This window comes from Mercurialis annua, linkage group LG1-X (assembly GCF_937616625.2).
Source record: "Mercurialis annua linkage group LG1-X, ddMerAnnu1.2, whole genome shotgun sequence".
In the NCBI taxonomy this organism is placed as follows: Eukaryota; Viridiplantae; Streptophyta; class Magnoliopsida; order Malpighiales; family Euphorbiaceae; genus Mercurialis; species Mercurialis annua.
The window spans coordinates 1,022,096-1,034,824 of NC_065570.1; the positions used below are offsets into that span (position 1 = coordinate 1,022,096).

The following is a 12,729-nucleotide window of genomic DNA, read 5'->3' on the forward strand; positions in this document are numbered from 1 at the left end:
GGTCTATTATCTGTTTGAGAATACCCGATTTCCGTGTTTGCTCTACCGTTAAAAATGCAGGATTAACGACATTTATTTTCACCAACAACATACAACGTTCATGGCGAGTGACTGAAGCTTTGGAACATGGCAAGGTAGTCGTCAATGAAGGAATTATTTCAACAGAGGTGGGATACATTCTGTATTCTTTAAAGAATCAAATTCTTATAAAATATTTTGGGATTTTAACTTGTTACCTAATAATGTAGGTGGCTCCATTTTGAGGAGTAAAACAGTCTGGTCTAGAAAGGGAAGGCTATAAGTGTTAAAGTGGGAAATCCCACATTGGTTGTGTGTGTGAGTGGACATGTGTTTATATATTGGTTGGGCACCTCCACTTAATACCAATTGGTTTTAAGATGGAATCTAACATGGTATCGGAGCTTTGTCCATTCACACAATTTGAGTTTGGCCCGGCCCACGTGAGATTTACGTGAGGGGGGACTTTGTTGCTTGGCCCATACACGCTACGCGTGAGGGGGAGTGTTAAAGTGGGAAATCCCACATTGGTTGTGTGTGTGAGTGGACATGTGTTTATATATTGGTTGGGCACCTCCACTTAATACCAATTGGTTTTAAGATGGAATCTAACAATAAGTATTCAGTGGATGAAAATTGGGAAGGAAGCATTATTTAAACATTCTCGGAATTCTGTTTTATTGACAAATAAAAATAAGGCAAATTAATTAAAAAACAATTCTTTTTACAGGTTGATGGATATTTGAGTATTCTCTGGGCTGTTTTGAGCATTATGCAATTTCAAGGATCAGAGATGAGTCAAGATGAGTTTGACTGAATTTATCTCTCTTTTGTTAATTGATGATTTTCAAGTTTGATAGATTTTAAGTTTTGGATAGGAATTCAAGAACTCTTATGGTTAATGTTAGAGTTAGTATATTTGGGGTATTAAGGTTTATGTTTAGGATGTTTATGATTTAAGGTTAGGGTTATGATTTAGGATTTAAGATCAGGGTTATGATTATAGTTTGGGGTTAGTTAATATAGGGTTTAAAATTCATGTTAGTAATAATTATGATTAGGATTTAGAATTGCGATTAGGGTTAGGGTTTAGGATATTTAAGATATTAGGGTTAGGTTAAGGTCCAAGGTTTAATATATTTAGTGTTTATGATTTAGGGTGGTTTGGATATTTAGGGTTAGTATTAGGGTTTAAGGTTCAAATTAGGTTTAGGGTTTAGGAATTAGTGGGTTTATGGGTAGGTTTAGGTTAGGTTAAGTTTAGTATATATATGAGTAAGGGTTTAGGAATTAGTTTTTGTATTTAGGGTCTAGGAATTAGTTTTTGTATTTAGGGTTTAGGGTATTAAGATTACTGATAGTATATTTAGAGCTTAGGAATTAGGGTTAGGTTATATAAGGTTAGGATTTAAGGCTTAAGGATTAGGGTTTAGCTTAGTTTATTTAGGGTTTAGGGTTAGAGTTTATGATTAAGTTTACGGTTGCTATGTTAAGGACTATGATTTTGGTGTTGTTTGGTAATCTTATTTGTAGGTTATGTGGCTTTCGAGTATTCCATTAGATGGTGGAGCAATATAAAAAGGTGATTCTATAAAGTATTGTTTTTTCCGTTCTTGTTTAAACATCTAGTTTATTTTGTCATTCTTTGTAAAGATTAGAAGATTGTTTAGCAGCGCGGTGGAATAAGATTCTAATGGTATGATTAAAACTCAAGTTGTGTGATTTAGATCATTTTCTGTTGTTCAGGTACAGCTGTTTTTTTACTAATAAAGAGAAAAATAAATATTCCCACTAATTGACATTGTTTTACTGTTCAATGTTTAGTGATTGACCAAGAATATATCTAAAAAGTACTTTAATTGCTAAAAGAATCCCTCATGGCCTATCATTTGTTTGAGCTAACGTGTTTTCTCTCCTGTTAAATATGCAAGATTAGTAGCATGTATTTTCACGAACAACACTCAACGTTCATGGCGGGTGACTAAAGCTTTGGAACATGCATGGCTTGATAGACGTCAATGAAGAAATTATTTCAGCAGAGAGGGCACACATTCTGTATTCTTTAAGTAATTAAATACTTGTAAATTCTTTTGGCATTTTGACTTATTACGTAATAATGCAGACGGTTCCATTTCGAGGAGTAAAACAGTCTGATCTACAAAACCAGGGCTCCAAGTATGCGACAGATGACAATTTGGTGGTAAGTATTATTCAAACTTTCTCGGAATTTCTCTTTTATCTAAAAATTATAAAAAAGGAAATTTAATAAAAAACGGTGTTTTACAGGTTGATGGATATTTGAGCATCCTTTAAGTTGCAAAGAGCATTATGCAATTTCAAGGATAAAAGATGAGTCGAGATGAGTTTGACTGAATTTATCTCTCTTTTGTTAATTGATGATTTTCGAGTTTGATAGATTTTAAGTTTTGATTAGGAATTCAACAACTCTTAGAGTTTAGTATATTTATGGTATTAAGGTTCAGGAATAGTATATTTAGGATTTAGGGTTAGGGTTATGATTTAGAATTAGGGTATGAGTATTTGGTAACATTTTTTGCTCATTAATTCCATTTATTTTATTGTTTTATCTACGAAATTAGAAAATGATGTCATGTTAGCTCTGTAACCTAGTTCTAGGAGTATTTGAGATTGTCTTTTGATACTTTATCAACTAAAAGTCGAGTCTGATTGTCACATGTTCATCAATAATTTGTGTACTTGAATTTTGGTATTTAACTATTTTCTAAGTAGTCGATCTTCTAGAAACATAAAATCAATCTTATGTAGATTCTATTAGAGCCTATATGTATCAATTATGATTTTCCTTGAACATTTTTTTATTGATTAATGCTCATAGGTTTTGGTCTAACAACAAAAGTAGAATCGAATGCGTGTTCTTGAAAACACAGGCGAGTGAAACATACTTGCTGAATTTTAGTTCTTTTCATTTTACTGTTACAACATTTCCCTAATATGTAACTTCACCTTACCATGAAAATTGTGGAAACTCCAATAAATAGTTACATCATGAAAACTGTTGTGTTTGTAGGAGTATTAGGCTTCCGTTGGTTACGCTGTCATGCAACAATACAGAGGTAATTTTTATGTTTTAGCTGGTTTTAGTGGGAAATTTTAAGTGTTTCACTTTTACTCCTTTTAGAATCCTCTTACTTTATTAAGGTCCTGATTCAATGAAGGAAATACAAATGCATCAGAGAGTTAGTTGCCCTTTTCCTATAAGTTCAAATTATGGGTTTTATAATCTCATCTTATGTGCGTTGCTGTAAATGCTAGTTTTCTTCATTTTATGGCTCTTTTATTTCCTGGTAAACATGCTTAGTAGGAACATAGTTCTTGTCCACTCTTTACATTAGTCTTTTGGTTAAAATTTGATTAACATGGAAATATCATGACACTACAACATAATGACATATGAATGTGCTACTAAATAACTCAATTTGTCCCTTTTTATAATTAGAGCACATGGTAATTATCCCGTCTTGAAGATTTCAGCAGGGTAGTAACACAATTAAAAGCATAACTTCACATCTTTGCCATATCTAAGATAGAAAATTTAGACTGTAATTTTCAAGAATCAATTTTTTTTCTGCCTCCAATTTCTGTTTGCTGTGGCTTCAGATGCAAGGATAAAGACTGTAAAAGAGTGATCTTATTTATCATTAATTTAGTTCAATAAAATTTGCATCATTAGAAAGAATAAATATGGATGTGTTTAAATTTTTATGTTAACCTTTTGGAATATTTCTATAACTTAAGATTTGCGCTCCAACATAATAGCTTAGTTTGGCCGGTGAATGTTTTCTACATCCTCATTCCTCCAATGGGTTATCTGAGATTCATTAAGCTTATTTCATAAATAGAATAGGCCTACATCTTTGCGTTCTTAGTGTGGATACAAACCAACATGTATTGTGTTTACATTTTAATTAATTATGTGATTTTTGTTTTTTTTTCTGATTGCATGTTAATGATTAGTTTCAAGATATTCTTATAATGCACTGCACTCACGGAGGCATACAGGTCAGTATCATAAAATGCTATTATTTAATTACTCAAAATAGCAGAAAAGCATTAGAGTTGTTTTGATTTAAGAGTTATAAGCGCCAAGCGTACTTAGGATCTATTTGTTTGTACATAAAATTAAGTCCAAAAATCCATAGGAATTTATCTAAATGAACCGAGCAGGAATTAAACACTTAATCATATAATGATGAGGTTATCTTTTGTCAAGTGCATAATATCCTCTTTTTGTAACAAAATTTGGGATGTTCATGCGATATGTTAATTTAGAAAGTATTAGCAACATTGAAATGGCTTCTTACATTATGTTAATTACTAAAAGAATCCTCTTATGGTCTATCATCTGTTTGAGAATACCTGATTTTCGTGTTTGCTCTACCGTTAAAAATGCAGGATTAGCAGCATATATTTTCACCAACAACATACAACGTTCATGGCGAGTGAATGAAGCTCTGGAACATGGCCCGGTAGGCGTCAATGAAGGAATTATTTCAACAGAGGTGGGACACATTCTGTATTCTTTAAAGGATCAAATACTTGTAAAATATTTTGGCCTTTTAACTTGTTACATAATAATGCAGGTGGCTCGATTTTGAAGAGTAAAACAGTCTGGTCTAGAAAGGGAAGTCTATAAGTATTCAATGGATGACAATTTGGAAGGAAGCATTATTTAAACATTCTCGGAATTTCTCTTTTATTCGAAAAATAAAATAAGGCAAATTTAATAAAACAAGTCTTTTTACGGGTTGATGGAAATTCAAGTATTTTTCAAGCTGCTTGGAGCATTAAGCAATTTCAAGGATCAGAGATGAGTCAAGATGAGTTTGACTGAATTTATCTCTTTTTTGTTAATTGCTACTTTTCGAGTTTGATAGATTTTAAGTTTTGGCTAGGAATTCAACAACTCTTAGGGTTCAGTGTTTAGAGTTTATTATATTTAGGGTATTGTGGTTTAGGTTTAGTATATTTACGATTTAGGATTATGGTTGAGATTTAGGATTTAATATTAGGGTATGAGGATTAGGTTTAGATTGGCTTATATAGGGATTAAGGTTAGTTTATATAGGGTTTAAGATTCAGCTTAGTATAATTATGATTAGGGTTTAGGGTTCAGGTTAAGGTTAGGGTTAGGTTCAGGATTAGGATATTTAAGGTATTAAGGTTAGGTTAAGGTTTAGGGTTTAATTTATTTAGTGTTTACGAATTAGGGTGGTTTTCATATTTGGGGTTACGGTTTAGGAATTAGTGGGTTTATGGTTAGGTTTAGGTTAGGTTAGGTTTAGTATATTTACGAGTAAATGTTTAGGAATTAGTTTTTGTATTAGGGTTTAGGATATTAGGATTACATATATTATATTTAGAGATTAGTATTAGAGTTAGGAATTAGGAATAGGTTATATAGGGTTAGGATATAGGGCTTAAGGATTAGTGTTTAGTTTAGTTTATTTAGGTTTTAGGTTTAGAGTTTATGATTAAGTTTACAGTTGCTATGTTAAGGATTATGATTTTGGTGTTGTTTGGTAATCTTATTTATAGGTTATATGGCTTTCAAGAATTCCCTTAAATGGTGGAGCAATGTAAAAAGGTGATTCTATAAATTATTGTTTTTTTCCATTCTTGTTTAAACATCTAATTTATTTTGTCATTCTTTGTAAAGGTTGGAAGATTATTTAGCAGCGTGGTGGAATATGATTCTGATGTTTAGATTTAGATCATCTCCTGTTATTCAGGTACAACTGTTTTTTTACTAATAAGGAGTAAAACATATATTCCCATTAATTGACATTGTTTAACTGTTCAATGTTTAGTGATTGACCGAGTATATATCTAAAAGGTACTTTTATTACTAAAACAATCCTCTCATGGTCTATCATCTGTTTGAGCTTCTGTGTTTTCTGTACTGTTAAATATGCAAGATTAGTCGCATATATTTTCACCAACAACATACAACGTTCATAGCGAGTGACTAAAGGTTCAGAACATGGTTTGATAGACGTCAATGAAGGAATCATTTCAGCAGAGGGTAACACATTATATATTCTTTAAGTGATTAAATACTTGTAAAATATTTTGGCATTTTGATCTGTTACATGATAATGCAGGCGGCTCCATTTCGAGGAGTAAAACAGTATGGTCTTCGAAAGGAAGGCTCTAAGTATGCGATGGATGGCAATTTGGAGGTAAGTATTATTCAAATATTCTCGGAATTTTTCTTTTATCTTCAAATAAAAATCAGGCAAATTAATAATAAACTGTAGTCTTACAGGTTTATGGATATTCAAGCATCCTCCAATCTGCAAAGAGCATTATGCAGCTCAAGAATCGAAGATGAGTCGAGATGAGTTTGACTGAATTTATCTCTGTTTTGTTACTATCTTAAGGATTATGATTCTGGTGTTGTTTGGTAATCTTATTTGTAGGTTATGTGGCTTTCGAGGATTCCATTAGATGGTGGAGCAATATAAAAAGGTGATTCTATAAATTATTGTTTTTCCATTCTTATTTAAACATCTAATTTATTTTGTCATTCTTTGTAAAGGATGGAAGAGTTTTTCGCAGAGCAGTGGAATTTGATTCTGAAGGTATGATTAAAACTCAAATTGTCAGATTTAAATCATCTCCTGTTATTCAGGTACAACTGTTTTTTACTAATAAGAAGTAAAATGAACATTCCCACTATTTGCCATTGTTTTACTGTTCAATGTTTAGTGATAGACCAAGACTATATCTAAAAGGTACTTTAACTACTAAAAGAATCCTCTCATGGTCTATCATCTGTTTGAGCTTTTGTGTTTGCTCTACAGTTAGATATGCAAGATTAGTAGCAAATATTTTCATCAACAACATACAATGTTCATGGCGATTGACTAAAGGTTTGGAATATGGCCTGATAGACATCACTAAAGGAATTATTTCAGCAGAGGGGGGGGGGGGGGGGGGGGGGGGGGGCACATTCTGTATTCTTTAAGTAATTAAATACTTGTAAAATATTTGGCATTTTGACATTTTACGTAATAATGAAGGCGGCTCCATTTGGAGGAGTAAAACAGTCTGGTCTACGAAAGGAAGGCTCCAAGTATGCGATGGATAACAATTTGGAGATAAGTATGATTCAAACATTCTCAGGATTTCTCTTTTATCTAAAAATAAAAATAAGGCAAATTAATGATAAACGGTAGTTTTACAGGTTGATGGATATTGGAGTATCCTCCAAGATGCAAAGAGCATTGTGCAATCTCAAGAATCGAAGATGAATCGAGATGAGTTTGACTGAATTTCTCTACATTTTGTTACTATGTTAAGGATTATGATTTTGGTGTTGTTTGGTAATCTTATTTGTAGGTCATGTTGTTTTCGAGGATTCCATTAGATGGCGCAACAATTTAAAAAGGTGATTCTATAAATTATGGTTTTTTCCGTTCTTGTTTAAACAACGAATTTATTTTGTCATTCTTTCTAAAGGTTGGAAGATTGTTTTGCAAAGCAGTGAAATATGATTCTGATGGTATGATTAAAGCTCAAATTGTTAGGTTTAGATCATCTCCTGTTGTTCAGGTACAAATGTTTTTTTTACTAATAAGGAGTAAAATAAATATTCCCACTAACTGACATTGTTTTATTGTTCAATGTTTAGTAATTGACCAAGTATATATCTAAAAGGTACTTTAATTACTAGAAGAATCCTCTCATGGTTTATCATCTGTTTAAGTTTCCGCGTTTGCTCTACTGTAAAACATGCAAGATTAGTAGCTTATATTTTCACCCACAACATACAACGTTCATGGCGAGTGACTAAAGCTTTTGAACATGACCTGGTAGACGTCAATGAAGGAATTATTTCAGCAGAGGGTAACACATTCTGTATTCTTTAAGTGATTATATACTTGTAAAATATTTTGGCAATTTGACATGCTATGTAATAATACAGGCGGCTCCATTTCGAGGAGTAAAACAATCTGGTCTTCGAAAGAAGACTATAAGTATGCGATGAATGACAATTTGGAGGTAAGTATTATTCAAACATTCTCGGAATTTCTCTTTTATCTAAAAATAAAAATCAGGCAAATTAATAATAAACTGTAGTCTTACAGGTTTATGGACATTCGAGCATCCTCCAAGCTGCAAAGAGCATTATGCAATCTCAAGGATCGAAGATGAGTCGAGATGAGTTTGACTGAATTTATCTCTCTTTTGTTACTATGTTAAGGATTATGATTTTGGTGTTGTTTGGTTATCTTGTTTTATAGGTTATGTGGCTTTCGAGGATTCCATTAGATGGTGGAGCAATATGAAAATGTGATTCTATAAATTATTGTTTTTTCCGCTCTTGTTTAAAGATCTAATTCCTTTGTAAAAGTGGGAAAATTGTTTGCAGAGCTGTGAAATATGATTCTGATGGTATTATTTAGACTCTAGTTGTTTGATCTCCTTTTGTTCAGGTACATGTGTTTTCTTTTCCTCATAAGGAGTTCAATATTTAGTGATTGACCAAGTATATATCTACAAGTAATTTAATAACTAAAAGAAACCTCTCATGGTATATTATCTGTTTGAGCATAAATGATTTCCTTGTTTGCTCTATCGTTAAATATTCAGGATTAGCATCATTAATTTTCAGCAACAATGTACATACAACGTTCATGGCAAGTGGCTACATGGACCTGTAGAAGGGATTACTTCAACAGAGGTAGGACACATTCTGTATTCTTTAAGGACTCAAATATTTGCAAAATATTTTGGCATTTTAACTTGTTACATAATAATGCATGTGCCTCTATTTTGAGGAGTAAAACAGCCTGGTCTAGGAAGGGAAGGCTCCAAGTATGCGATGGATGACAATTGAAAGGTAAGCATTATTCAAACATTCTCTGAATTTCTTTTCTATCGAAAAACAAAAATACCAGAAATTAATTAAAAACAGTCTCCTTCTTGTTCCTGTACAAGTGTTTTTTTACTCTTAAGGAGTTCAATGTTTAGTGATTGACCAAGTATATATCTACAATGTTCATGGCAAGTGGCTACATGGCTTTGTAGAAGGAATTACTTCAATAGAGGTGGCACACATTCTGTAATCTTTAAGGAATCAAATACTTGAAATATATTTTGTCATTTTAACTTGTTACATAATAATGCCGGTGGGTCTATTTGGAGGAGTAAAACAGCCTGGTCTAGGAAGGGATCCAAGTATGTGATGGATTATTATGGTTTAGGGTTTAGTTTAGTATATTTAGGGTTTAGGGTTTAGGGTTTATGATTAGGTTTACAGTTATTATGTTAAGGATTGTGATTTTTGTGTTGTTTGTTAATCTTGTTTATTGGTTTTGTGGCTTTCCAGGATTCCTTTATATGGCGGAGCAATATGAAAAGGTGATTCTATAAGTCCTTGTACTTTCAGCTCTTTTTTAAACATCTAATTTGTTTTGTCATGCTTTCTAACGGTGGGTAGATTGTGTAGTGGAGCGGTGGAATATGATTCTAATGGTATTGCTAAACCTCTAGTTGTTTGATGTCATTTTTGTTCAGGTACATGTGTTTTTTAATTAATAAGGAGTTCAATATTTAGTGATTGACCAAGTATATATTTATAAGTACTTTATTAACTAAAAGAAACCTGTCATAGTCTATCATCTGTTTGAGCATAAATGATTTCCGAATTTTCCTCTACTGCTAAATATGCAGGATTAGCAACATTAATTTTCAGCAACAACATACAACGTTCATGGCGAGTGGCTACATGGCCTTGTAGAAGGAATTACGTTAATAGAGGTGAGACACATTTTGTATTCTTTAGGGAATTAAATGCTTGCAAAACATTTTGGCATTTTTACTTGTTATGTAATAATGCAGGTGCTCAGTTTAGAGGAGTAAAACAATTTGGTCTAGCTAGGGAAGCTCCAAGTATTCGATGGATGATAATTTGGAGGTAAGCTATTATTCACACATTCTCGGAATCTCTCTTTTATTGGAAAAAATAACATTAACTCAAATTAATTGAAAACGATATTTTTACAACTTAATGGAAATTCCATCATTCTCCAAGCTGCTTAGAGCATTACGCAATCTCAATTACCAGAAATAGGTTTGACTTAATTTAAGTCTCTTTGTTAATTGATGATTTTCGTGTTTGATAGATTTTTAGTTTTGGCTAGGAACTTAACAACTCTTAGGGTTTAAGATTAGGGTTTAATATGTTTAGGGTATTAGGGTTTAGGTTTAGTATATCTAGGATTTCGGGTTAGGATTTTGATTTAGGATTTAGGATTCGGGTATGAGGATTAGTGTTATTATTAGGTTTTAGGGCTAGTTTATATAGGGTTTAGGATTAGGGATAATATATTTATGATTAGGGTTTAGGATTAGGATTTATAAGGTATCAGGGTTAGGTTAAGATTTAGGGTATATGAATTAGGATGGTTTGCATATTTTGGGTTAGTATTAAAGTTTAGGGTTCAAATTATGGTTAGGGTTTAGGATTTGGTATAATGAGGGTTTAGAGTTTAGGGTTAGTATTAGGTAAGGTTAAGGTTAAGGTTAAGGTTAAGGTTAGTATATATACGAATTAGGGTTATGCTATATGATTATGTTTTGGATCTTTGGATTTTTGTATTTAGGGTTATTAGGATTAGGGATAGTATATTTAGATTTTAGGATTAGAGTTAGGGATTAAGATTAGGATTTAGGGTTTAGAACATACATGTCTTTATCGGCTAATAATCCGCCATAGCCCCTAACTTTAGGGGTACCTTACAAAAAAAAACCCCTGATCTAAAAAAACGATTAGTAAACCCCCTGATCTTTATGGCGGTTCTCGGTAAACCCCTTTAGGATGAAAATACCCCTGCGCCGTCTTTTTGGTCATTAAAAAAAAACTTATGGCGCCACGTCAGCTGACACGTCATCAAGAAATCCTAAAAAATTAAAACACCTAAAATACCCCTAAATTTAATTTAAAAAATAAAAAAATTAATTCAACCCAACTCAATCTAATCCAAACCATTCAATCAACCCATCCACCACCGACCCAACTCCGCCGCAACCAACCACCGTCACCCGACCAACGCCGCCACCTGACCACCGCAGGAAAATTTTCCGGTCATCTTCTCCAAGATGACTGGAAAATTTTCTGGTCATCCTGAAGAACCGGATCTGTTCATGAGGAACAGATCCATGGTGGATCTGTTCAGATCCATGGTGAACAGATCCATGCAGATCCCCGATAGGATCGGTTCTTGCCGGATCTTTTCCTCAAGAACAGATCCCTCTGTCGGTTCTCATGGATCTATTCCTCAAGAACAGATCCGGTTCCTGCGGATGACCGGAAATTTTTTGGTCATCTCAGAAAAGATGACCGGAAATGTTTTCGGCGGTGGTGGTTGGGTTAGTCGAGTGATTTAAATTAGATTGGGTTGGTTTGGTTTTTGTTTTTTTCTATATCAAAATTAGGGGTATTTTGGGTGTTTAAAATCTTTAAGGTATTTCCTGACGTGGCGCCGTCAGCAATTTCTTTTTTAAGAATGACAGTTGACTGAAAAAGACGGCATCAAGGGTATTTTGGTCATATTTGAGATTTAGGGGGTTTAGCGAGCGCCGCCACAAAAATTAGGGGGTTTACTGATAATTTTTTTAGATCAGGAGGTTTGTTGTAAGGTACCCCTAAAGTCAGAGTCCGTGGCAGATTATTAGCCGTCTTTATCACTAACTTATTTTATTCTCAATGCGGTTCTTCACTGTTGCAGACCTGAACTTTTTGTTCCACATGTTCTTTCTTGCTCGATACTGCAAACTTCTAGAAGAGAATTCATTCACAGGGAGAACAACTGATTTCTTTTACATGCTCATATTTTGTGCCACTGTTTTGACTGTGGCATTGTTCTTTTTGGATCTTCTGGTGCTTTTTCTTAGCTTTATAATATTCCCTTCAATGTTTTCTCATTTATTGTTTGAGACATATTTGGCGCATTGAGAAATTTTTTGAACTATGTGCCATGTGCTTTCCTTGCAAGCCCAAAGAGTTTCAGATTGCACTCCTATTACGATTCATCGTCTGTAAATTGACTCTTATCAGCAACTATTGATTGTTCCCATATTTAACATCACGTTTTATGGATCAAGGAATGATAGCTGGTCATGCTTACTATTTTCTGGAGGCTATATATCCACGAATGACTGGTCGCAGGCCCTCACGAACCCCATCATTTATAATATCGCTATTTTCTGATGATGCTGTCGTAGTAGCACGGCCAGCAAATGTAAGGTTCGCTTTGCTACCTATTGAGGAATTGCATGAAGATTGAGAGGATCGTAGCGACATAGGCCAATAAACGATAGCTTTTTGATGGATTCATGTGCTTACTGCAAGTGAGATCAGCACTTTGATGTTCTCTTGGGACATGTGGCTTCATTTGAGAGGTTAATTATATATACGAAATGTACTGTAGCACTGCTAATTAAGCCATGCATAACATAGATTCTAGTTTTTGTAATTTGCGAGGATGAAAAGCTTCTAGGTTTCTAGTTACACAGGGTTTTTTAGTCGATCTGTTTATGCTGTTGCAAATATACAGCATTGTTTCAGTGTATGATTTTGGTGTTGTTTGGTAATCTTATTTGTAGGTCATGTTGCTTTCGAGGATTCCATTAGATGGCGCAGCAATTTAAAAAGGTGATTCT

General features: G+C 33.5%; 2 protein-coding genes across 11 annotated transcripts in view; both read left to right on the forward strand.

Moving 5' to 3' along the window:
- LOC126665934 (derlin-2.2) overlaps window positions 1-12,729 on the forward strand; it is a 28,137-nt gene that overhangs the window by 12,245 nt on the left and 3,163 nt on the right. For all 7 annotated transcript variants that reach the window (XR_008790438.1, XR_008790439.1, XR_008790437.1 and 4 more), the window contains exons 6-7: window positions 12,171-12,468; window positions 12,673-12,721. The gene's annotated coding sequence lies outside the window, so the exon portion shown is untranslated. The remainder of the gene's footprint in view (window positions 1-12,170; window positions 12,469-12,672; window positions 12,722-12,729) is intronic.
- LOC126666150 (uncharacterized) lies at window positions 639-12,158 on the forward strand. 4 transcript variants are annotated; one of them, XR_008790448.1, is made up of 17 exons: window positions 639-2,218; window positions 2,305-3,113; window positions 4,015-4,059; window positions 4,453-4,559; window positions 4,641-6,082; window positions 6,162-6,239; window positions 6,326-6,528; window positions 6,599-6,641; window positions 7,083-7,908; window positions 7,988-8,064; window positions 8,151-8,498; window positions 8,656-8,746; window positions 8,855-8,905; window positions 9,395-9,426; window positions 9,506-9,582; window positions 9,739-9,825; window positions 9,907-9,955. XR_008790448.1 is itself a non-coding variant. In XM_056105246.1 (9 exons), exons 5-9 carry the CDS (start codon window positions 8,883-8,885, stop codon window positions 11,878-11,880), a joined length of 306 nt encoding a protein of 101 aa, XP_055961221.1. In that variant the 5' UTR covers window positions 7,010-7,908; window positions 7,988-8,064; window positions 8,151-8,498; window positions 8,656-8,746; window positions 8,855-8,882; the 3' UTR covers window positions 11,881-12,158. The 4 variants fall into 4 exon arrangements, 2 of the variants coding, with proteins under 2 accessions (XP_055961221.1, XP_055961222.1); XR_008790447.1 differs by having other exon boundaries at window positions 9,515-9,582; XM_056105246.1 differs by lacking the exons at window positions 639-2,218; window positions 2,305-3,113; window positions 4,015-4,059; ... (4 more) ...; window positions 6,599-6,641; window positions 9,395-9,426 and adding an exon at window positions 11,796-12,158 and having other exon boundaries at window positions 7,010-7,908; window positions 9,506-9,540; window positions 9,907-9,982.